Source organism: Nyctibius grandis, chromosome 24 (assembly GCF_013368605.1).
Source record: "Nyctibius grandis isolate bNycGra1 chromosome 24, bNycGra1.pri, whole genome shotgun sequence".
Lineage (NCBI taxonomy): Eukaryota > Metazoa > Chordata > Aves > Nyctibiiformes > Nyctibiidae > Nyctibius > Nyctibius grandis.
In genome coordinates, this window is record NC_090681.1 from 6,920,095 (window position 1) to 6,944,023 (window position 23,929).

The 23,929-nt window shown below is 46.0% G+C and overlaps 1 protein-coding gene across 3 annotated transcripts; it reads right to left on the reverse strand.

The window, feature by feature from the left end:
- Positions 1-567: 567 nt before the first annotated feature.
- Positions 568-21,729, reverse strand: CTPS1 (CTP synthase 1). Of its 3 annotated transcripts, none has more exons than XM_068417737.1 (19): positions 21,633-21,729; positions 21,024-21,197; positions 20,368-20,538; positions 19,494-19,594; positions 18,222-18,338; positions 16,694-16,777; positions 16,367-16,447; positions 14,524-14,675; positions 12,697-12,829; positions 11,164-11,252; positions 10,150-10,244; positions 9,516-9,578; positions 8,611-8,654; positions 7,580-7,676; positions 7,256-7,311; positions 7,075-7,171; positions 6,645-6,789; positions 4,229-4,319; positions 568-2,203 (listed from the first exon to the last, which is right to left on the reverse strand). In XM_068417737.1, the coding sequence occupies exons 2-18, from the start codon at positions 21,187-21,189 to the stop codon at positions 4,235-4,237; spliced, it is 1,776 nt and encodes a 591-aa protein (XP_068273838.1). In that variant the 5' UTR covers positions 21,190-21,197; positions 21,633-21,729; the 3' UTR covers positions 568-2,203; positions 4,229-4,234. The 3 variants fall into 3 exon arrangements, with proteins under 3 accessions (XP_068273838.1, XP_068273836.1, XP_068273837.1); XM_068417735.1 differs by having other exon boundaries at positions 21,024-21,201; positions 21,633-21,709; XM_068417736.1 differs by having other exon boundaries at positions 21,024-21,290; positions 21,633-21,690.
- Positions 21,730-23,929: the final 2,200 nt, after the last annotated feature.

A 23,929-nucleotide genomic window follows, 5' to 3' on the forward strand; every position in this document is an offset into this window, starting at 1 on the left:
GCCCCGGACACAGCTGGGGGAGCCAGGGGAGAGCCCGGCCGCAGCGCTCGGGCGGGAGATGAGGAGCAGCCAGGGTGCCGCGGGCCCAGACGAGGGTGGCCCCGGGGCACTTGTCCCCAGGGCAGGTTTGGGCAGCGGGGAGCCGGTTATTTCACCCACAGCTGAGGCAAGGCTGACGCTGCTGCTGGGGGGGCACAGCAAGGGGCAGCAGGGACAGCCCCACGCTCCCACGCAGCCCAAGGCCGGGCTCTGGACCTCGGCGCGTTCCTACCAGCCTGCGGCGGGCAGCGGGCGAGCGGCGCTCCCGGCTGGGCAGGGAGAGGCAGCAAACAGCACAAGGCCATTAAAACCACTCACTTTTCTGCCCTGCGCGGGCTCTGGGCTCCGTCAGGCTTCCCCAGGTTTCTCCAGGGCTCAGGGGAAGCCTCATCACTTCAGCCAGGCTTTGGAAATACTGCACATACAGCTAACAAATATTTCTAGCTTACGCTGGATTAATTTAAAATTGGACAGTATTGTACTTCAGTCCTTTTTCTCCCTGAGCTGCAGCAGTAATATCACAAGCTCTTGGCTAGTTATTCCTTTTATTACAAATAAGTATTTACTGACCAAGTCAGTTGCACAGTTTTGGCCAAAACAAAAACATTTCAGGAGAAAGAAAACAAAGTTGTGCGACAGATAAGAAACGATCTCCCCCTGCTACGAGGACCGGCCATTTCACGGCCAGGGTTTGTTCACAACTCGGTTGATCATTTTTGCAGCACCCACGAAGAACACTCAAAGCTTTCTGGGCTAAAAGCAGCTTTACAGCGTGGATTTAAAGTAACTGAGGAATAAAGCAAGAGGGGCTGCGGAAAAGATCACTGAAGATGAGACAGGACAGGGTTTAATTAAAGTTTGGCATCTGACAACACAGGAGTGAGTCCTCAGCCAGGCTCGAGCCGTACAGCTTTCTCCAAACTTTAATGAACTGAAAAGTTCTGATCATACGACGCTTCAGACAACGGAGACACTTTCTTCCTTTCTTCTAAATTACCAAAGACCCAAAACTCTGTCGCTTACACCGCAGCAAGAGGTGGGGGAAAATAAAAAAAGCGAGTGCATTTCCCACCCCAGAACTGCAGAGCTGAGCTCGTCATCGTAGGACAGCACACAGCTAACCCCAGGAACGCTGCGGGCGAACCGCGGCAGCCCTCCCTCGGGGAGCAGCGTCCGTACGGCGCCGGGCACGGGACGCGCGGCCCCGCCGGGTAGAAAAAGGCACCGGATCAACACAGACCAGCACCACAAACTGCTCAGTCCAAGGCAAATCGCAACGGGAGCGGTTAAAGGCAGCAGCTGAAAGCAGTTCACTTTCTGTTCTGTACCTCCCCCTTGATGCAAGGAGTTGAAATTTCCCAGCCCAAGAAGCAGCACCAGCAAATACTGGCACAGAAAGGGCGAACAGTTACGCCCCGTTTCAGGCTTTCCTGACATTTTTGCTTTTTTTTTGTTTGTTTTTTCACACGATCCAAGTTAATTGCATCCTTGCAGAGTGACATATCACAGTTAGAGCTGATCATGTTCCAGATTAACTCTTCTATTCCAGGAAGATTTTCCTGGTTAAAAGTTCATTGCCGGCAATGAATGCACCCAGACCACCAGCGCCAAATGTTTAAATACTACTGAAAAAAAAACACAGAACAAAATGTTCCCAACCCCCCTTAAACAAAAAGACTGCATAAAGCTGAACAGACCCATCCTCTGCAGCACAGCACAGCTCAAGACCTGAGCGAGCCCCCAAAATCTAGTTCATCCACATAATTTCACCAGGAATAAAGACTGCTGAGGGAGCAGAAAGGCTGGAGAAACCACCGCACTGCCAGTGTCCGAGACCCAAGCTCACGCCGGCGTTACCGTGCGTTAGGAAGGAAGCGTGCACCTGGATTCTCCCCAACACATCACATCCCACACCCCAAGATGGTTCTAATTGCAGAAAGTCTAGAGGTGCCATGTGCTGTGATGAGCTCTACTCCTGAAATAAACAGAATCTACACAGAAAATAACCAAAGGACAGAAGAGTTGAGGAAATAAAGGGACAGGATTTCATAATGAAAATTATAAAACCATAACTTAAGAAAGCCCAAAGCTGACGGTGTTCAAGCTATTGCTGTAAGAATGCCTGGAAACCTAACGAAGACTCTTCTCTTCAGCAAAGACACATCTGGAAAAAAGAGAGAAAGAAAAGGAGCAGGAGTTATTGACAGCTGGAACTGCACAGCACACTGCAGTCGAGTCCTACATACGTCACCCCAGAAAACATAACACATGGGACCCCACAGCACTCTTCCTCCAGGACAGAATCACACAGAATCCCAGAATCAATGAGGTTGGAAGAACCCTCTGGGATCATCAAGTCCAACCATTGCCCTGACACCACCATGGCAACTAGACCATGGCACTAAGTGCCATGTCCAGGCTTTTCTTAAACACATCCAGAGATGGTGACTCCACCACCTCCCTGGGCAGCCCCTTCCAATGGCTAATGACCCTTGCTGAGAAGAAATGCTTCCTAATGTCCAACCTGAACCTCCCCTGGCGAAGCTTGAGGCTGTGTCCTCTTGTCCTATCGCTAGTTGCCCGGGAGAAGAGGCCGACTTCCACCCCGCTACAACCTCCCTTCAGGTAGTTGTAGACTGCACTAACGTCACCTCGGAGCCTCCTCTTCTCCAGGCTAAACACCCCCAGCTCCCTCAGCTGTTCCTCGTAGGTCAGACCCTCCAGACCCTTCACCAGCTTGGTCGCCCTCCTCTGCACTCGCTCCAACACCTCAACATCTTTCTTGAAGTGCGGGGCCCAGAACTGGACACAGGATTCAAGGTGCGACTTTCAAGATGTCTGTTCATTTCACAGAGGCGCTACGGCAACATGAAGACCAGGGTGTTACACCTCTCAGAAAGCTCCTTCCAGAAGTCGATGTGTTTAAATAAAAAGCAGGGAGTGAGCACTGTGAAGCTAAGAATTAACTTCATGCCCTTCCCAGCACTGCCCATGGCCGGTACCAAAGGAAAATCTTCATCATGTGGCAGCTATTAAGAGAGAGTTGAGCTGAGCTGGGTACCAGCAGGCGACAGGCGACACGCCACACACACCAGTGTCACCGTCCCTACGATTGCTTCATTTGGGGATGCCCTCCAAGCCACCGGGTATCAAGGCAGCACCCAGACTTGTCACATTAGGGACCACCCTGGATATTGTCAGCGAACCAAAGGTTCAGAGTATCTTCAGGAGGATAAAAATTCACAGAGAAGACTCTTCAGCTTTTAGTCTGCTACTGTACCAGATCGGGAACAACCCAACACCTGCGATCCCAGATATCTTCAGCACCACAACGGCCCAGTCCTGTGACCAGGGATGGGGAATTACTGCTGTGCTAGACTCAGGCTCACCCGCATTTCTCCCTCTGCAGTTAATTTTGGAAGCATCTGTTATGTGAAGGGGGAGGAGGGCAGAGCTGGACATCCGTGGTCCCCTGGCATTCAGCACTCAACCCCTGCTCTCACTCGACACGTGCGCGCACAAATGCTGCTTAACTTCTCCAAAAACCCCACACAAAACCAGCCAGAGCAGTGGGGAAAAGTGTTACGTCCACGATCACCCACCGCACACAGGGAGCTCATTTCAATATTAAGCCTACCTTTGACTGCCAGGTTTTACTGCTCCCCCTGCATGACTGCACTATATACATTCAATTTTCACATCCATGTAACATCTGCAGTAGCTATTTCAATGCAGAGCTCAAGCCCACTGGTCTGACAGGGAAACTCGCTGTCTCAAGAGATGGGGGATAACGGCCCCTTCAAAAATGTTCTTTGGCAAAGGTGAGAACGCTCCCAAAATACTAAACTTTCTAAATCCAGTAACCCCTTGCTCAGCTTTGCCTCCATTTTCAGGAATGGGTGCTGTATTTCTGCTTTGCTTCTTTATCTGAATTTAATCTCAAACTCCCGCACGTATTTTAATACTTTATTATTTGTCAATTTGCTAAAGAAATACCCACCCCCCCATCCGTTACACAGAAACATATTATGCATCCCTCAGCACAGCTGGAACACGTGTAGGAGCACCAGCACTTCTCATGGCGTGCCAGTTTTCTACCAACTGATGTGAAACATTCAGATGCCAGGAGGAAAGACCGGGCAAGGAATTTTTTTCCGTAAGAAAAGAGGTTGAGGTCATTAATAGTTACCAGGAATCAGTCGTGATTTACTGCTGGAAACTTCAGCTCTGTTATCTCCAAGTCAGGCGAGCTGCTGCCACTTCTGTCGCTGTAGGTGTCCCTGCAGAATTCAGAAAGGTTTTGTTATACGGAGCACGAGTGCTTCCTAGATCTAGTTTTGCATCAGGACTTAGTGGGGTTTGGAAGTAAGTACTGCTGGCTGAGGTTGGAAAGCAAAGCACGCAAAATTCCGAGTATAGCTGTCCCTTTGGAAATAGGGCTGTCATCAGCTTCAAGGTTTGTGATTATACAGATAACAGGCATTTTATAAGGCAAAGTTATTCCTAAGGAAATTCAATAAATAGGAAAGAGCAGACTGGTTAATCACCCGTAAGCCATTCTATTTCAGCTTCCCAGTAACACCTGATTGCCTTTAATCCATTAAACAGCTTTTTCAGAATCACAGAATAATTCAGACCAGAAGGGACCTCAGGACAGTTACAGCGCAGGGACAGCTGTCACATCAGACACGGCTGCTCAGGGCTTTACCCAGTCGCATTCTGAAATGCTCCAAGGGCAGAGATCACGCAGCCTTTCTGGGCACCTTGCACCACTACGTGACTTATCTAATGGTGAAAAAGATCTTCCTGATATCCAGTCAGAACCTCTCTTATTTCCATTTATGTCCATTGTGTCTCATCCTCCCACCATGCACTTCTGTAAAGATCCTGTTTTCATCTTCTTGATCATGTTTTTTAAGTGCTGACAGGCTGCTTGTAGGTCCCCCATCAAGTCTTCCCTTCTCCAGGCTGAGCAAGCCCAGCTACTTTGGCCTTTCCTCACTGGGCAAGTACTCCAACCTCCTGACCTTCTCAGTGGCCCTCCCCTAAACTCTCTCCAATTTATCAATGTTTTACTTGTACTGGGTGACCCCAAACCACACGGAATATTCTATATGTGGTCTAACAAATGCCAAGTGAAGAAACATCATCACTTCTCTCCATGTACTGGCTGTGCTCTTACTCATACAGCCCAGGATGTTGTTCGTCCTTTCTTTGCTGCCAGCGCACGCTGCTGGTTCAGGTTCACTTTGGTGTTCCCCAAGACCTTATCAGCAGAGTTGCTCCACAGCTGCTCAGCCCCCAGCCCGTGTTACTGCAGGGGGTGCTTAGCTGCAGCACTCTGCATTTGTCCTTGTTAAACCTCATCAAGTTCCTGCTGGCCCACTGCTCCAGCCCCAGGTCTCTCCAAACAGTGGTCCCAACCTCAAGGGTAGAGTCTGTTCCCCCCAGTTTGGTGTCACCTGCAAACCTCATGAGTGTGCAATGATGAGACTTAGCTGAAAACGTGATGAGAGTTACAAGAGCACAGGAGTGAAAGGGAGCACAGGCTGGGCTACACCCGCCATCAGTATTTTTAGATTATATGCCAAATATGAAACAATTTGGGACCACAACCACAAAAGACTCCAACAGCAGATAATATTAACTGAGGATGCTGCAGCAGAGAGGAAACTTCAGCTCCTCTGCTGTGAGAAGCCATTTCAAACTCACATGTGCAAAACCAGGAAATTAAAATACCCCTCAACACTTGGAGCATTGAAATGAGACATCTTCACATAGAAACTCTTCAGAGCAGATCAGTCAGATCACAACTGACAGCGGTTCTCCAGACATGGACGCAGGAACTCCTGTGGTGCAGCTGCATTGCAGCTCAACCCAGAAAGGCCAATACTTTCATTTTTGCCTTGCTTTAGTTTAATACGTTCAGTGCTATTTCTCTTCTGCATTTAGTTTGGGGTTTTTTGGTTAGTGTGCGTTAGCACTCCAGCTACACCAGCAAATCTTCTGTGTTCTCCTCTACAAGGAGGAAAACGGGTGACTATCAAAGTGATGTTTATTTGTTACATATTGCCATGTCTGCTGAGCAGAGCTGCAGAGCATTAGGGAGCAGCAGAAGGAAGTAAACGTACCATTAAGTTTACCCAACACATTAGTTGCTTTGCAAATTGAGACAAAAGCAAGCTTAAGTCAGCAGAAAAAAAATGAAGCTGCAACCACCAGGGTCCATTCTTTAAATCAGCAACATGAACAAGTTCCTTAAGGACCAACCGGTACCTAGGACTTGTACACGGAACGTGGGGAAAACCCCATGAGGTCTGTGATCACCTAAAAGAACAGGCCCAGCTGCAGTCTCCCCAAACACCTCTGACTGACAGCATGAGACCACAGTTACTCTCCCTGCAGTCGGGACCTCACTGCAGCACAGCTCTATGGCACTGCAGCCAACTTTAAAATGCAAGGCAAGAGGTTTCAAAGAAAAAGTGGAAAGAAGAGGTGCTGCAAATACCCCACAGTAACTCTGTGCCAAGAGGATTCTCTGGTTTATCCTGTAGGAAGAAGCACTGCCCTGGGGAAGGTCTGACTGGTGTCTTCCTTCAGCCTACCTGGGTGAGAGCCTGCAGCCCTTCTGTAGATAATGCGTGAGTCTTCCTGCAGATGCCAAGAGGAGGCCGAAGTACGGGGGAGATGGCTTAATTGGTCTAGAGAGGAATTCAGGGTGATACTGAACACCAACGAAGAACGGATGCTCTAAAAGAAAGAAACAGAAAACATTCGTGTCAAGTCTCTTAAGCCTGTGGCTGAACTGCAGGTGAAAGCATTGGTCACGTTGAAGCCCTGATGATGGGGAAGAAGTGTAATTTCTCTCCTGCCTTTTGTCCCTAAATGGACAGGCACGTGGCATTCTTTCTTTAGTGTAATTTTATGGATGGAATCATTCTGCGAGAGCCTGGACTGGTCCCACACAAAAACCTCCTCAATTACCCTCCCAGGTGTAAATACCTACACCCACAAACTAATTGCTTAAGTACTCACCTTCCAACTCAACCACTTCCATTCGCTCTCCCTCCTCATCCTGGCCTACAAACTTCAAACCTTGCTCTTCAAAATACTTTTTCAATTCTGGATTGACCTAGAAGACCAGAAGTGAGAAAACCCATGATGTCTTGTGTTTGGATTACCCAGAAAAGCTCAACACCTACAATAGCATTTTTACCTCAAATCTGTGTCTATGTCTCTCTTCCAAGAAATCGTGATCTCCGTACAGCTTCCCTACACCGAAAGGAAGACGTTTCTTAGAGCAAATGCCAAACAGTTCCCATGATGCCAAGTTTTAACGAGTTCATATGAATAGCATCCATCAGAATCTGCCACTTCTAGAGGGGACCAAAGTCATTGATCTCCATTTCACTACCAGAACAGTCTGCAAACACAGACCATTCACGGATGCTTTAACATGCCCATGTCTCATTCCCCATACCCATCATACACGCACATCACTCCCAGCAAACACTTCCAAAAGAGGTGAGAAATGCCTTACTCATGATTGAGTTCTTGGTTTGGAAGAGTGTTCTTCTCTTGCCAAGCCTCATGGTCCCACCCATTTGCCCAGGATTATGTTCTGGCATGTCTATGACCTGGAAAAAGCATTCCGAGAGGGAGGTGAGGATGAGGGAGGAATAACAATCCCAGGCAGACTCTGAAATGTTAAAGGGTAAAAAAAAAACCCAACATCCACCCAGAAAACAACCAAACCACCCCAGTGAATGTTGTCTTGACAAAGTAGACCAACAGAACTAGATTAGTTAGCTGAGTTATTCTAGTAAAGGCTGTACAGAACATGTGGAAGGTTTGCGGGTATTCAGGAAGCTGTAGTCTCAGTCAAAGCCTACACAGATCCCACCCACTAATACAGTGCTGTTTACTGGACTAAATGTTAAACAAACAAACAAGCAAATGTACAGAAACAAAATCCCCAAATCAGAATCACTTACACCTTGATAACTAACTTCATAAGCTGTTTTTTTTGAGAACTTTTTCCTTTGGAGTAGCATTTTAAATTATAGCAATTATAGAAGCCAGTCATTGTGGTGGGCCCTGGGCACAAGGCACATAGAGCCTGCAGCCTGAGAAATGCAGGTTCAGAAATCTCTCCCCAAACGTTCCAAGGAATTCATGTCTGTCTATGTTAATTACTGAGATCATAATTAAACAGTTATGCAGTGGAATCTGGATATCCCCAAATCTTTACCATTTACTCTCTGAAATCAGTTAGCTTTCAAACTGCCCTTTAAGAACCTTTTACCTTAGAAAACACCTTGTTTTATGAAAAAGTGTAATTAAAAATAAAAATAAATCAGTGTTTCACCTATAATAAGCACTGTAATCTTCTATGAAGTCACAACTGCCATACAGCTAACTAGGCAAAGACATTTTCTTTTCAGATTAGTAAATGATGGAAGACTTAAAAGCCACAAGACGTAATAATCCAAGCTCTTAACAGTACCAAGAGGTATGTGCAGAGAAGTCTAGCCCAGGAAGGTTATTACAAGCAAGTCGCCATAAACTCACCACTGGATGAGCAGTTTTGGGGTCAAATTCTGTCGAGTTAGCATCTGCAACGTTACGTTCATCAATTAGAAACACCAAGTCCCTCACACCATGACATCCACTTACAGGACCTCCCCCAGGTACAGCTGTGTCCCATCCCCACACTTCTGGCAAGCAGCACCTTAGCTGTGCTGAGCCACTTGCCTGCACAGAGCTGCCAGCTCAGCTCCTGAGAGCAGGAACAGGGCTCTGTCAGCACCGTTTATGAATTTCTGAGGCTGCCTGGAGGTTGCTATCTTAGGGCAACCAGTGAGGAAAGTGAGGGTCATTCAGGAAAAGCCCACATTCAACAGCTTAGAATATTTTAAATAAAGACAGGGAGGGGGAAGGGAGCAGTACTCTGAGAAGCACATTTTCCCCTACCTTCGCTAACAGCGAGACTCGAATCAGGCTGAGAAACTAAATGTAGCACTCTGTAAAGGGAGCTGTGACAACAGGGACCTAGTCAGTTCAAGCAGCGGAGCCCAGAAAGCATTTCAACTCACTGAAGGCAGTGCGACTGCCTCGTCAGCTAATTGCTTTTCAGTCTTCATTCCCACTGGCTATAATGGGAATTTAGGATGTCCAGCACACATAGGCACAACTCCACTGCAGTGTTTTATTCAGGAGCTGAACCTCACTCTAAGCACTAGAAAGTTTTCTGTCATTATAAGCATGCCGTACTCCATTGATTTTTATTTGAATAAGGAAATTGTTGTTTTTCCTTTGAATTAGCAAAGGAGATGGGGAATTTTACAGACCTAGAAAAAAAAATTAAATCTACCTACCAATGAAAAATTATAAATTACAGGTATTTAAAAAAATACAGGTATTACTCAAGCAATCAAAGAAATGACCAAAACCCCAGAAGAGTTTTGTGCACTTACCTTGCCAACCAAGAACACTGCGTGCAAACTCCACAACTGCTAACTGCATTCCCAGACAAACTCCTGCAGAAGGCAAGGCAGAACACAGATCAAGTCAGGACAAGGACCGCTGAGTCCGTACCACAAAGCACACACACCTTCACAGAGCTGTGCTGAGTCAGAGGAAAACCTGGGTGAGACAGACCTTTGAGTTGGATTTAGGGGTCTGTTCGCTCTGTACCAAGTAGTTTCTGACAAGTTTTACTCCACGCCTCCCTTCCCCATCCACTCTGCTCACATATTTCCAGTCTCTCACTATGTCCATTTCGTTTAAATGCAGTCACAGATTTCTTCGTGCCAAGATCACCACAGCCTCCTCTGAAACGTCATCCGAGACTCCTACACCCTCATCACAGAGATTCCACGTCATCACATCCCAGCCAACTCCAACCACTTCAGAGCTAGCTACAGATGACGGCTGCATTACCCAGTTAAGCTGAGCATAGATCACTACCTTCCTCAGCCAATTATTTTCAAAATTTTACATTCTAAATACTAATGAAAATCAGCAAAGCTCTTGCTGAAGACCAGTTAGACTGTTACTCAACCTACTTCTTTTCTTTATTTCTTATTATGGATGAAACATGTTTCTCACCTAAGAAGGGTTTTTTCTGTTTTCTTGCCCAGGAAATAGCTTGAATTTTGCCTTCTGTCCCTCGAACACCAAATCCTCCAGGAACCAGAACTCCGCTGCATGAGGATGAAAAGATTCCACTCAAATAGGGCTCACCAGCGTGGTTCCCCCCAGCCACGTACCAACTCTCTCCCATAGAACCTTGGACTTGCAAGACTTCACTCCTGAAAAGGGCTTTAAAGTGCCCTATGTGGCAAGGCCTGTCTGCAGCACAGTTTCCATATGATTTCACGTGAGCCGTCACGTAAAATGTCACAAAATTTTCAGGGAAACATTTTATAAATGCAAATTTTACCTTCCCAAGAAATCCCAAATACAATGCAGGTTACAATACTGGCATGGTTCATGGTGCATGACGCACATGCTCTGCACAAAATGTGTTTGCAAACGTATCACCCAGCCAGGCCCATGCTGAGGAAGCCGCTGGCTGCAAGTTGTCCTAACCGCAGTCACAAGGACACTAAATTCTGCAGGAGGTTCTTCGTTCTCCTCGTACCACCCAAAGCCTGCTTCTCTGAGGGCTAACAAGCCCCACTTGTTCTTGTTTTCTGGGCTAACTCTTGGCACTCCTCTGCATCCTAATGGTTTTTCACTTCTCAGACTTTATCCCTAAGGAACTTTACACCACATTTACACCTTCCATCCTCTCTCTTTGGCTTTAATAGCCTTTGCCAGTATCTATCCTTTCTCCTTATTTCCTCTCACCCTGTTTCCCCACTAAGCCTGTGCACATCTGCATCTGCATGATCACCTCCCCTACTGCTGCCTTTCACAAACTCCCTCACTTACAGAACAATTCTCCATTTTTACATCTTATCCTAAATTTAATTGAGAGGTATCTGGGGCAATGTCACAGCTTGCTGGTACAGTGCCTAAGAAAATAGTCTCCAGCAAGGCTCTTAATTCCAAAACTGTCAATACCAGCAAGTTTATCAGACACGCTTCAAAAACAGAGCCAGAGTATGAGAGTCTTACTCAGCACCACACAGCTTCTGCCATGCTTCATGGTATCGGACAGGTTCTTCCTGCAGAGTATCTGGCTCCAAGTCAGCAGAGTCAATATACTGGGAAGAAATCCAAAAAAAAAGATGATGAGATACTGCCACAAGAGTGTAAATACAGGGTCTCCTTAATTCTCATTAAATTAAGATATCATCATTCCTCTGGACTTGTTTACTACTAGATACTTGCTTATATTTTTTCTGGGCAGATTTCCTGTCTGCTGGTCAACAAAACTGCTTTCCAGCACCATCATCCTACAGATGCACAAACAGAAGCTATGTTTTTTGCATCTTCCCTTCTCTGCAGCTCTGCTGTCACATAAATGAAGCTGATGTCCGTAAGACCCAGACTCATTAAACGGGAAGTCTGAAGGGAGCACAGTGAGATGGGAACACACAGCTATGCAGAGAGAAACAACCAGACTGCAAGAAAAAAACTGAATCACTGTCTCATCAAATAGACATCATTTAATCTTCAAGAGGGACTGAAGAACAAATAGGATATGGTGAAACACAGGCCGTTGTGATTAAAGGATGTTATGACCAATGTTACATATGGAAAAAACTGCAAATTTTCCAGCTTCTCATCGCCACTATTGCAGTATCTCTGAGCTGCTGAATGTTCTGGCAGCCTGCTTACCCTTTTGAACAACCATTTCTGTCTTGTCTTTCTTTTTTTTTTTTAAAGCTTGTAACACTGCTCAACAGTTCTTTAACCCAACATAAGATCTCCACACACAGGGCTCACAGAACCTGTTCCCCTTCTGAACCATACAAATACAGCTGTGTCAGGAACTACCCATAGATGCATGCACAGGGTTTACCCTTCACCAGTCTTACTTGTTTTTCTTCTTTTCTCTACTGATTTTGTAAGTTGAAAGGTAACCCAAACGTCGAACAGTGCTGTTATAAACGAAGCACCTATTTCCATGACTCACTGGCATCATGACTCGCTGGACATTTTAAAAGTACATTTAAATGAAAGTAAAATTTCTGACAACAGATACATATTTCACCTCTTCAGAGCATCTAGCTACACCCAAGATCCTTAAAAGCACGTGTGCAGCCAAACCAGCATTAAAACCTTAATAAAGCCTGAGGCAGAAGCATCATAAAACCTGCGAGTACAAGGATAACAACAACAACCCTAACAAAAGGTTCACTTCCAACAACTATCAGAGAAATTAAAGCAAAGAGTACCCTCCTCAAATATATCTACTTCTCTATCACAGTTCAGCACGCAGCACTGAGCACTGAAGAGCTCCCACCAATTACACAGACACCTTGTATATCTTACAGGATGAAAGGCTGGTTTGCTCTGAAGCTGTTTCACGCCTGACAACAGATGTTTTGATGCTGTAATCCAAGGGCAATTTTAAAGTACACCGGCTGAATCAACTCTCCCTTACTATCTGTGGGTTTGTGAAAAACTTAATTAAGATGCGTGGCACTGTAGGTGGAAGGAGTGTGGGGGGGGGAATTTTTACACACACGCACCCACCCCTACCTTAATGTCAAGTTTGTGGTTGATAGCCAGTGCAGAATGCTCCAGTGCTTTAATGACAGATGCATAGGAATCTGAAAACTTGGTGTATTTGCCAACGAGCGCAATGGAACATGTTTCAAGGAGACGGTCATACCTAAACAAAATCAAACCACAAGGGTTATTTCATCATTAACAGGAAACGGGGGCAAGAATCACTTACATTCTAGTCAGCTTTTCAAGTAATATAAACAGTTGGGCTCTTGAAAGTCTGTCCAACTAAAGCGCTGATGACTTTGGAAGAGATGACCTTTTGTAACAATTATGATTTAAAAACATCAAAGCAAGATTAAAAGAAAGAAAAAACATAACACCATGACAGAGAAAAACAGTTGCGGAAAGTCACGTATAAATTAACTCCTCTCTCCTTATGCTGAAAAGCCCTTTTGAGTAGGTCCAAACTGTCTTTTTAGGATGCTGTATTAGATTCAAAGTCTGCAGTAAACTATTAGGAGAGAGGATCAAAGCACAACTCTACATATGTTTATACTGTACTGCACCTTCCCACGCTGCTTCTGAGTGAGTTCACTCCAGCAACTAGAAATAGAGAAAGGAATTCTAGAGTCCTAAGGTGGTACTGCCTACACTTTCAATCCCCAGCACCCGGCAGCAGGGGATTTAGGCAGCATTCTTGGCTACAGCTAAGAGATTGTTTAAAGTTTATTTCAGAATTGGTAAGTACTTTCAACCAACCTGCTTTCCGAGGGCTTTCCCCATTAAAAGGAAATGTTATTGACAGCGGTGGCTTGTGTCGGGCATATCAATAAAGGGAAACATCTAGATCTTGAAAATTAATTTCTTATGAGGACAAACATATTTAAGGCTTCAGAACGGCCCTGAATGCTGACTGAAAAGACTCAATTCACTATTTCCGAATGAACACAGAGTCTATTCCCCAGAAGAAAAAAAACACCATGTCGTGGGAGTCTCAGACAGAACAGTTACAAACCAGTTGTTTCACTTGTCTGAAAGCATACTTAAAAGGTACATTTTTATTGACACTCCTGATGACTCCTACATATGCCTACAAAGGGATTTCAACACCTTGTAATGTCACTGCGTTTTTTTGTATGAAAAGGGAGGGCAGAGCTGCCCACCTTTGAATTACTTCAAACTGGTTTTGACATAGACAGTACGTTACCAACACAAGATAAGGAACTCAGTGACATTATCTTACAGGATTTTATGAAGACAGGCTGAGAGAGTTGGGGTTGTTCAGCCTGAAGAAGAGAAGGCTCCGAGGAGACCTTAATTGCTGCCTTTCAATACTTAAAGAGGGCTTACAAGATGGGGACAGACTTCTTAATAGACCCTGTAGCAAAAGGACAAGGGGTAATGGTTTTAAACCCTGTTTTACAGGGCAGATTTAGACTAGATATTAAGAAGAAATTTTTTACGATGAGGGTGGTGAAACACTGGAACAGGCTGCTCAATGAGGTGGTAGATGCCCCATCCCTGGAAACATTCAAGGTCAGGTTGGATGAGGCTCTGAGCAACCTGATCTAGTTGAAGATGTCCCTGATCATTGCAGGAGGGTTGGACTAGGTGACCTTTAAAGGTCCCTTCCAACCCCAACTATTCTTTGATTCTCATGTTGAATTTTTTTTCAAACAGTTAAACATCTAGGAAGAAAATGCATTTTACAATTTTTTTTTTTAAAAAAGAAGACAAAAACGTGAGCATGTAAGAACACTTAAACATGAAGTAACACACGTCACCTAATAAGCAGCAACCAAGAAGAGAAACTAAACTGGAGTCCTAACTCAAACTACACCCAGCGGTGCAGCTCACCTGTCAGCCATTTCCTTCCACTTCATGAGCATCCTCCTGGGCTGCCTCTCAATGGGAAGGTCAAGCCTGTGTCTGAAGTAGTCAACAACTCCCTGCTCCTCTAACAACAGAGGAACCCGGTAGATAGAAGAGACATCATGAACGCAGATGACCTGTTCATAAAACACGAATGTCATTAGAACAGATCTAAGTGCCTGTGCAATTATTTTTAGACAGATATTCAGAGAGGTGCTATCTCCAGCAGACAAGCACATGACCACCCAAACTTCCAGGAAATAACATAACATATCAATAGCTTAGTACTAGTTTCCACACACTTGAAAAGGTCGTCCTTCAACACTTCCCAGGTATTCCTGCTCACTGGAGCTCCTTGGGAAGGGCTATAACATGATAATCTAGCAGTAAGAAAGTCAGCTGCTATGCAAGTTATGTGAGCACATAGCAAAGTTCAAAGAACACTTCAAAGAGACTTCTCCTGTGATACAGCCTTCTTGGTAATCCTACTTGAAACTACAGTTAAACTGCCCACAAGCCCAGCTTCCCCGCTTCCTACCACTGTCGTTCTTAACTGGGGCTCCCAGTTTGATTAAAGCCCAGGGAAATCTATGATCTCAATACAGCAATAAATTTTACAGGGCGTCCTTCATCAGACTTAGTTTAATCAAACAACTATGAGCAAAGAATTCTTAAGTCAATGAGGAATATCTACATCAATGGTTCTAGTTCACTGAAATGTGCTTCCACAGAAAAGGAAAGACAGCTCTGGACAACTGTCACCTGTCCATCAGAATGAGACCGTACTTTAAGAATCAAAAATACACTGGCACAACTATTTTTAAATCCTCATTTCTCCTGACTCAAATGAAAACCAAGTTCAACACTGCACCAATAAAACCCTCTAGCCTGCAAATTTTCCTCCTTTATAGTCAATAGCATTTACTTCTCAATTCAAGTGCAACTGCAGAGAAACAACTATGTAAAATTGCATTAAGCTTCCTGGAAAGCGACTGACAAGAGCCAAATTAGTTTCAATTCCTGGCCAACAAGAGGTAGATATTGTACTGCTGAGACGTCAATATTATTACCAGCTAATTCTGAATGTAATACCTGAAACTGCAAGGCTCAGTTTGATCTTGTTGTACAGAAAATTAATAAAAATGACTTGACAGCGCCTGGAATTGTGAAGTGATACTTCGTCTTCCACAAAAAGACAAATCTTTTCAAGCTCCAGCTGGACTGATAAGTGGTAATATTTACCCTACAGTCTGATTATTTTCCAAGGTCTACCTCAGACTATGCTATGCAGAGTAGTCTCAGTATAAAAAGAATCAGCTAACATGGAATTTTTGCATATCTCATGACATTCAAGTGAAGCAATGCTTCTCTCAAATACCACTTCAACTTTTCTGTGCAGGGCAGAAGAATAGTATCATGAGAAGAGCAGTGTACGAAATACATCCATGTATCCTTTAAACCTAATTTTGAGCAACTACTCTTTGGCCTCTAAATACTGAAAACTGTCATTCTTCTGTATTCACAGAAGGAATGTGGAAGGATAACTAAGGTCGAAAACAGCTATTCAGAAAATACCTTGGATTCCACAGCATTCTCTAAGCCTACGCTAACTACCTTATAAAAACACCTGGCTGCTGGCATAAAAAGGACTATTTCTGCAATGGTTACATGTGTAAGGAATGTAAGTGAGACAAAGCAGCAAATGAATTACGCAGCTAACAAAAGACACAGCTAGAACACAAAATGCTACGCTTGGATAAAACTCCACTCAGCATTTGACAAACAGCTAGAATATTTATTGCAAGGAAGTGCAGACAGCAATCTTTACCTGTTCTGGTTCAACATGACAGAACATGGAAATCTTTTCTTTTACTGAGGTATCCAACGGAGTAGAGCACCTGCAAACGATCTAACAGAAGAGCAACATCAAGGTTGTGAAGCAAAACAGTAGTACTCAGATATTCATATAACAAATCTCTAAAAAAGCTGTCCTTCTGCAGTCTCCATGACTTGGGGAAAAAACCCAACTCCGTTACTTTTACTTGTTTATTACCAATATACAAGAGCTCTCAACCTAAGCACTATTTTGACTAGGATGTTGTTGCAACATGCCAGTACTGCACTTTCAGATTCAAAGCCATGCAGCAAACCTTACCAGATCTGGTGAGAGACCAAGACCTCTGAGTTCACGAACACTGTTTTGGGTGGGTTTAGTCTTCTGCTCTCCTGTAGAGCTTGGCTGGTCAGAGAAGAGCAGAAGTTGGTATATCAAATTATGATGATATGTAGCAATGATTCATCAGGCTAATCGGGACTCTCCACCCATTCATCTTGCAAAAATTTTGACCCAGTTCTTAGACAATTCACATGAACTTTATGTACCCCTGTACACTATCATTTTAACCTCAAAGACTGAAAGCAACTGGCAGAAACCAGAGCTCAAGTCTGTACAGTAAGTAGGTATGCATTATAGGGAGGGAAGGAGAGAGCAGAGATCCTAAGGTTTTTACCCACTCCTCCCTCCAAATACCTAATATTTTATATTTCTAATTTTTCCTCCATAAATCACCTAGCCTGGACAGAAAGGGAAAGAAAGAGAAAAGAGGAGAATGAAGATTGATCTCCACTCCAGTAACTATCAAGTTGCTCTGTCAAATCCAGTTCCAAGACAAGGAATACTCATGCTCTCCAGTACTGTTAACATAACCATGGAAGAATTTTTTCAGTAGTGACTCCTGCAGTAGAGATGTTTTGTTTGGTTAAGACTGTAAATTGTCTCCAAAACCAGAGCAGATAATACAGATGAGGTTGTATCGGGCATTATATGGCATAAAACACCTTCATATGCTTTGGATATTAACTGGAGTTCACCTCATCTATTTGGCACATAAGGATATGTTGGTTTTCTTTGTGATTCCTAATTAACTGATTCTTATCATAGCACTGCTTCGTAACACCTTTTCTTAGTTGAATCTCTGAACCAAGGGCCACTGCCACTCAGATCGTTAAGGCTTACATAGCAGTCAGATGTGAGAGCCTGTGAAATTACTGTTAAAGATCAAAACACACATTAAAAATATAATCTAGGGAAAAATAACATTATGTTTCAAAACACAGTATTATGGTTTGAAATTACAAAAGTAACCCAACCTATTTCATGAACGACAGCTAATGTAAATCTTGGGGGAAAAAAAAAAAAAGAAAAAAAGGGCACACAGCAACAGAAATACTAAAGAACTCCAGGGAGAGCTTGGAATATGATCTTATTGATAAGTCCAAATGGCTCTGAAGTCTGGATATATCACTGAATTTTGTATTAGCTTTGCAGAAATCAAAGGCTATGCAAATTAAGGGAAATGAAAGTTTTCAGCCCTAGAAAGCAAGTTTACCTGCAAAAGCCAGGAGACAATTCCACAGAGAAAAACAACAGTTAAAGATGCAAACCTGCATTTGCTGCAACTCCCATTTATTACACATTTACACACTTTGAAAAGTTTCTGTTCACTTCTTGCAAACCTTTTTAAATACGTAACCATATATTCTCTGCATTTCTTCCAGAAGTTTCTAATATAGAAATACAAATATAAGAGTGCCTATAGATATAGTATTTCAGAAAGACATATTTAGAAAGCAAGTTTTGGACTGAGGAAGGCCCTGACTGCCAAAACATTTTAGGTCCTTACCTGGGGAACTAGACTGACATGAATGTTACAAAAATTCTCTCTTTTGGCTTTGAACTGGAACTGGCGGAAGGCTTCAATGAACGGCATGCTCTCAATATCGCCTACTGTCCCACCGAGCTAAAAGAGACAAAGACATTTAGAATTAAAGTTAGTACTAAAACATCATCTACTGAATTTGTACGCTAAAGCATACTAAAACACATAAAAGGACACTAAAACATCTCCCCAGCACCTCCCTCTGATTCCCTAAAGAAGCATCAACACCAATACGAAAAGCAGGATTTGCCAGTTGTATGTACTGCTTCCACAGCCTCCAATCTACCCCACCTATTATTTTACCCTCATGATTTCCCCAAAAATCAAAAAGCCACAAGAAAAACAGCCTCTCATATAGGCAGCACCTCTCCAGGGACATTAACTTTGCCTCTATTTTCTCTTCAGGGAAAAGATTTAGGTGTTAAAAATTATGAACACAGAGAAGCAAAACTGTTAAGTTTTAGTAACTATATGGAATGGTTTTGGACACATGCAGGAACAGAGACACAAGGCATTCTCTGGACAGCGCCTCTGAGGTACTGCAAGATCCAGGCTTGTGAATCCTGGAACAGAAATTGGCACTCAAGCTGCAGGGAGAGTCCTAAGTCACCATGACCTGGGCACTCTGGCAAGCTCCCTCTCTCCTGTATCAGCACATCCTGCCAGCCAACTCAGCAGCACCGTCTCAGAGCCTTCGCCCTACTCTGCCTCCGCTGGCAGCAGGATGTCCCACACAATGCAAAGGAAACCGCACAGGGTTTGTCACCACTAACTTGTGCCATTCCCTTTTCTAGGTCTATGCTTGAACTGTCACTCCAAGGCTCTCTGTACTGCTGAGGAGGAAAGACAACTGCTTCCAGAGGGTGATTTACCTACCCTCCCTCTATGCACCAAGGGAGAAGAGGGCACAGCATGATTAACTCAGACTTCAGTATATACTTATGAGAGCTAAAATTCATTCTACAGACTAATCCACATTACACTAGAGAGCAAAGCATCTCAAAAATGTAACTGTCCAAGACTTGTCTTTCTACGTGTGGATTCAGACTCAGAGCATTCAAAAGAAAAGGTCGAATAAGTGAGAGTAGCAAGGGAGGATTTTTAACCAACTCAACAACACGCAAAGTTGAACATTACTGCAAAAAGATTCACTATGCAAAATACGCATATAGTTCAGTTTACTCCACACAAGGCGCAAAACAATATATATATATATATTCTTTAAGAGCTACAAACCTCAATCACACAAACTTGGGGTTCAATGCCATCTTCATCTACAGGAATTCGTGCCTGCCTCATTACCCATTCTTGTATAGCATCTGTGATGTGGGGAACAACTGCAAAAGAAACCCAGGCAAGGGTTAAAGCCACAGCCCACGCACATTTCTCCCTCTAACTCATTACAGAGCAAATTGTTGAAACTAGCCAGTGCTTCCCATATCACTTCAGCACTGATTTGTCTTCAAAGTAGTATGCATTTTTGAAGAGATTATTCTTGGCTGTGATTTTCAAGAGAATTGCCTTGGCAGGCAATGTAATCCTGCCTCAATTTAAACACATGTAAGCAATGTTTCCTTTAAGCTGCAAGATTCAAGGACAAACAGTTCTTTGCTCTAAGCAGAGCGAGTTACTCTGTTTTTAAACAGTCTGTAAAACTCCTTATCCAAACCAGCTGTGGAGGATGCTTAGAAAGAGAAGGGACTGATCTGATCCTCAAAGATAATTTGGGTTTTCTAATGACATGACAGTTATCAAAAGTAATAACCATTTTAACTAGCTAACAAATAATTCTCTCTGAAGTCTGTTCACATTTAGCATTGGCTACGTTAGATAGCTGGACCCAAGTCCAGCAGATGGTCCCAACAATAGGCAGCATACTGCTGAGCACTGGGAAGTTTTGAGGGGCTTACAGGTGACCTGATTCGGTACGGCATGCACCACTACACCTACCCTGGTGTGTCTTCTACTTCCCCTTTTAAAAAACAAACTAAAAACATCACAAGAACAGCATGTAACAAAGACCTTAAGTTAGAATGAAATGCAAAAGCATTCAACCAGCACAGAAATACAGAATAAATTTCTAAGCATCAGGAATGAAGCTTCACCTCACCTTGGACAGTTTTGCCCAGGTAGTCTCCCTTCCTCTCCTTGTTGATGACATACTGGTAGATCTTCCCAGTAGTCAGGTTGTTGTCTTTGGTGAGTCGGATGTCAAGGAAGCGCTCATAGTTACCAAGGTCCAGGTCCACTTCCCCTCCATCATCGAGCACAAACACCTCCCCTGCGGCACACCGAAAAAGGCACAAATGCACAGGTCAAGGGGAAACGGTCCACAACAGCAATTTGCCGGTTTTGCCTGAGACAGCTGGAAGAATTCAATGTAAGGAAACACCTTCTTTGATTGCTACAGCAAGTTTAGGAGCAGCTAACAAAACTAACAGCAACAGCCTTATATAACACAGAGGACTACTACACTGAGGACTGAATCCCTTGACCAAGCAGCAATGACAAGATCAGAGAGCACATCTCTGCTGTTTGCTGGTGGCACGATCAGCCCCACCAGTCAGTCTGGAACCACCAACAGGCTCAGCTTGCATACAACCAGGACCAGACAGGACCAGACACAAACTCTTCCACCACGCGAAGGAGCTGGTTCCTTCCAGGCAAAGCCAGCCCCAGGACCCACCTGGAAGACCCCGGTACCCAGCTTAGGGTACCTCAAGGCACCACTGCCCGCTGACAGCTCGGCCCCGCGGGGCCACTCACCGTGCTCGTACGGGGAGAAGGTGCCAGCGTCAATGTTGATGTAGGGGTCGATCTTGATGGAGGTGACATGCAGCCCGCAGGACTTGAGGATGGTGCCGATGCTGCTGGCGATGATCCCCTTGCCGATGCCCGAGATCACCCCGCCCGTGACCAGGATGTACTTCATCTGCCTCGCTGCCTGACACCGACACCGCCTCAGCGAGGGCTCTGCCCCGGGCAGCCGGGGACAGACCGGCTGCCTGGAGGAGCCCCGGGCCCCCGCCATTCCTGTCAGTGACCCCCTGTCAGTGACCACCCCCCGCCATTCCTGTCAGCGACCCCCTGTCAGCGACCACCCCCCACCATTCTTGTCAACGACCCCTCAGTCTGTGACCCTCTGTCAGCGCCCCCCCCGCCATTCCCGCCTGTCAGCGAGGGCCGGTTCTCCCTCTCCCGCCGTCAGAATTTCCCGCCGCAGTCGCGGCCCCCGCAGAGCCATTCGCGCCCGCCACCCCTCACCCCTCCGCGGGGCTCCGCGTGGTCCCGCCCGCTCCCCGCCCACTCCACACACACACCCACCCACCCCCCCCCGCGCCTGCCCACATGGTCCCGTCCGCTGCCGCCCCTCACCTGTGCCCGCCGGGGCAGCGCGCGGAGGGCGCGTGGCGGGCGGGCTGAGGGACGGGGCGCGCGCCGCGCTGCTGCCAGCCGGCTCGGCGGGGAGCGCGTGGGGCCGGCGCGCGGCGCGGCGCAGGCGCAGCTCTCCCTCGGCGCCTGCGCAGTAGGGGCGGGCGGGGCGGGGTCCCGGTGACGGTCCGTCCCCCCCCCCCACTAGCCTCAGCGCCCTCCCGGCGCTCCCGACGCGCCCCGGGCATCACCGGGCGGCGGGAGGAATCCGGGCCCAGCGTGTCCCAGACATGTCGTGTCTCCCGTCCAGCTGCTGGGGGTTGTGGTCCCGTCAATCCCTCAGAGACGAGACGAGGGGGAGGGGGGGTCCAGCGCCGCTGGGTGCGTAGGAAGCAGCTCGGGAAAGGCCGGGTGGGTGATTTGCGGCCCTGCAAACCTCGGCCTTGGCCCCCGAGACTTCGTGGTGGCTCCCGCGGGCGGTTCAAGAACGGAAGGGAGCCGGGGGAGGTCTGGCCCTGTCAGGAGGAGGAGGAGGAATCGGGGCCTCCTTTCAGACTGGGCGCTAGCAGCTGCTCTCTGTGCGCTACAGAAGCAAACCGAAAGGAGCTCGAAGTGTCAGACAAAGCTTTCCTTACAATCACTTTTGTGTTCTTTTTCGACCAGCTGGTGAGTGGGACCCAGCCAGTTCCTGCAGGAGAAGGAATACGCCCGACCAGAGAGGAGGATCGAGGGAAACCCTGTTTGGCCCAGAAGTTTTGCTTGGATCTTCACTAGACCAGTGTTTTGCCTTCAGCAGTTGGGTAGCATCTCAGGAAGGGATTTCTCTTGACTGTTGGATAGAGCAACCCATTTCACTGTCAGGACACTGCTCCTGATGCTCTGCAGATGTCTTCTTGTTTCCACTTGCTCAGTTTCACCTGATTGTAAATTATCCAAAATGTTCTCACAGATTTTTAGTGTGGAGTAATAAGTTGTTCTACATATGCCTTAATCACCCCGCTTGTCTATGGCAAATGTCATTGCTTGCATGGAAGTAGTCTTAAGAAATAAATCACTAGATCTCTTGGTTTCGTTTACTTAATGCTGCCTCAAGCTGTTTATCTCCTGTTTTCTCCTACTTTCCTTTCTCTGTCGTGTATCTTCCTTGCCATTAGGTTCCTGCGGTTTGAAAAGCATCACTTCTCACTTTGGTGACTCTCGCTGTGCTCCTTTTCCTCCACGCTGCAGCCTGTCCAGTGCTTCTGTCACGATCTGTGAAATGGATTACCCGTTCTGCCCAGGCCACCTGACAACCTTCGCAGCCACAGGAGTTGTCTGACTATACAAAAGGCTCTGACTATACTATATTCCAGTGATTTAAGGAATTAAAAATACCGCTTCCGGACCCAAATACTCGGAGGGTTTTGCGTCTGAAGAGCTTATTGACGTTTTGGTGTGCATTGTGCACATCAGAGAAGCAGCCTGTGTGTGTTCACAGTGAATGGGTTATCAGTGAAGTGCATTGCTGTTGATTGCAGCTAATGAGCCCACGTTACTTTCCCCCCACAAATCACAATGCCTAATCACACCAGTTGTTCCCGGCCCTGGGAAGGTGACAGCAGGAGTACCCCTGGGGGGCGGGGGATCCCCAGACCCTCCCCAGTTGAGTTTTTTGCCCAGGGGTTCCTGTCCAGCGTGGGGAGTGTGAGCACCCTCTCTGCTGTGGAGGGAGCAGCTGCAGTGTTTAATGTGGGTGAGGAATGCACTGATTTCACAAGCATGTACTGTCCTGCCTGGGGACAGAGGGGAGCCCGGGTTGAGTTTGGACTCGATGATCTTAAGGGTCTTTTCCAACATAAATGATTCTATTCAAGGTCATCTGGTGTTCATGGTGGCCGGCACAGAGCAGCCCCTATCAGCCTGTGAGGTTGGTTGAGACACGGTGCCACGTCACAGGCGGCCGTGCCAGGAATCGGGGGGGTGGTGGGGATGCTGCTCCGGGCTCTCCTTGCTGGCAGTTACCTGTCTGCTGTCTGTGCTGTGGAAATGTGTGTGTTGGTGGATTCTGTCATCGTCAGTCTTCTCTTCCAGTGTTCATCTGGCCTGCCAGCCTGTTTCTCCGTGGACATGTTCTGTGTTCTCCTGTGTGTTGATCAGCTCTATGGAAAGGCGCCTCTTGCCTTCCTACAGGCAGGAGGTTTCCCCTTGCTGCTGGTGTGCAGTGACCGTGCACAGGAGTAGTGCACAGCTCCGGGTGCCTTCTCTGGGGAAGCATTTGCTTGCAGAATTGCCTGGCAGTGCTGTTTCGTTTCTCCAGGAAG

Excerpts from the sequence above, each read along its gene's own strand:
- CTPS1 (XM_068417736.1), bottom strand. The coding sequence starts at position 21,288 with ATGGCGGGGGCCCGGGGCTCCTCCAGGCAGCCGGTCTGTCCCCGGCTG. Across the intron at positions 7,677-8,610 it reads CCAAAACTGCTCATCCAGTG|GTCATAGACATGCCAGAACA; the intron begins GTGAGTTTATGG and ends TGCTTTTTCCAG. Across the intron at positions 4,320-6,644 it reads GGCTGCAGGCTCTCACCCAG|GGACACCTACAGCGACAGAA; the intron begins GTAGGCTGAAGG and ends TGAATTCTGCAG.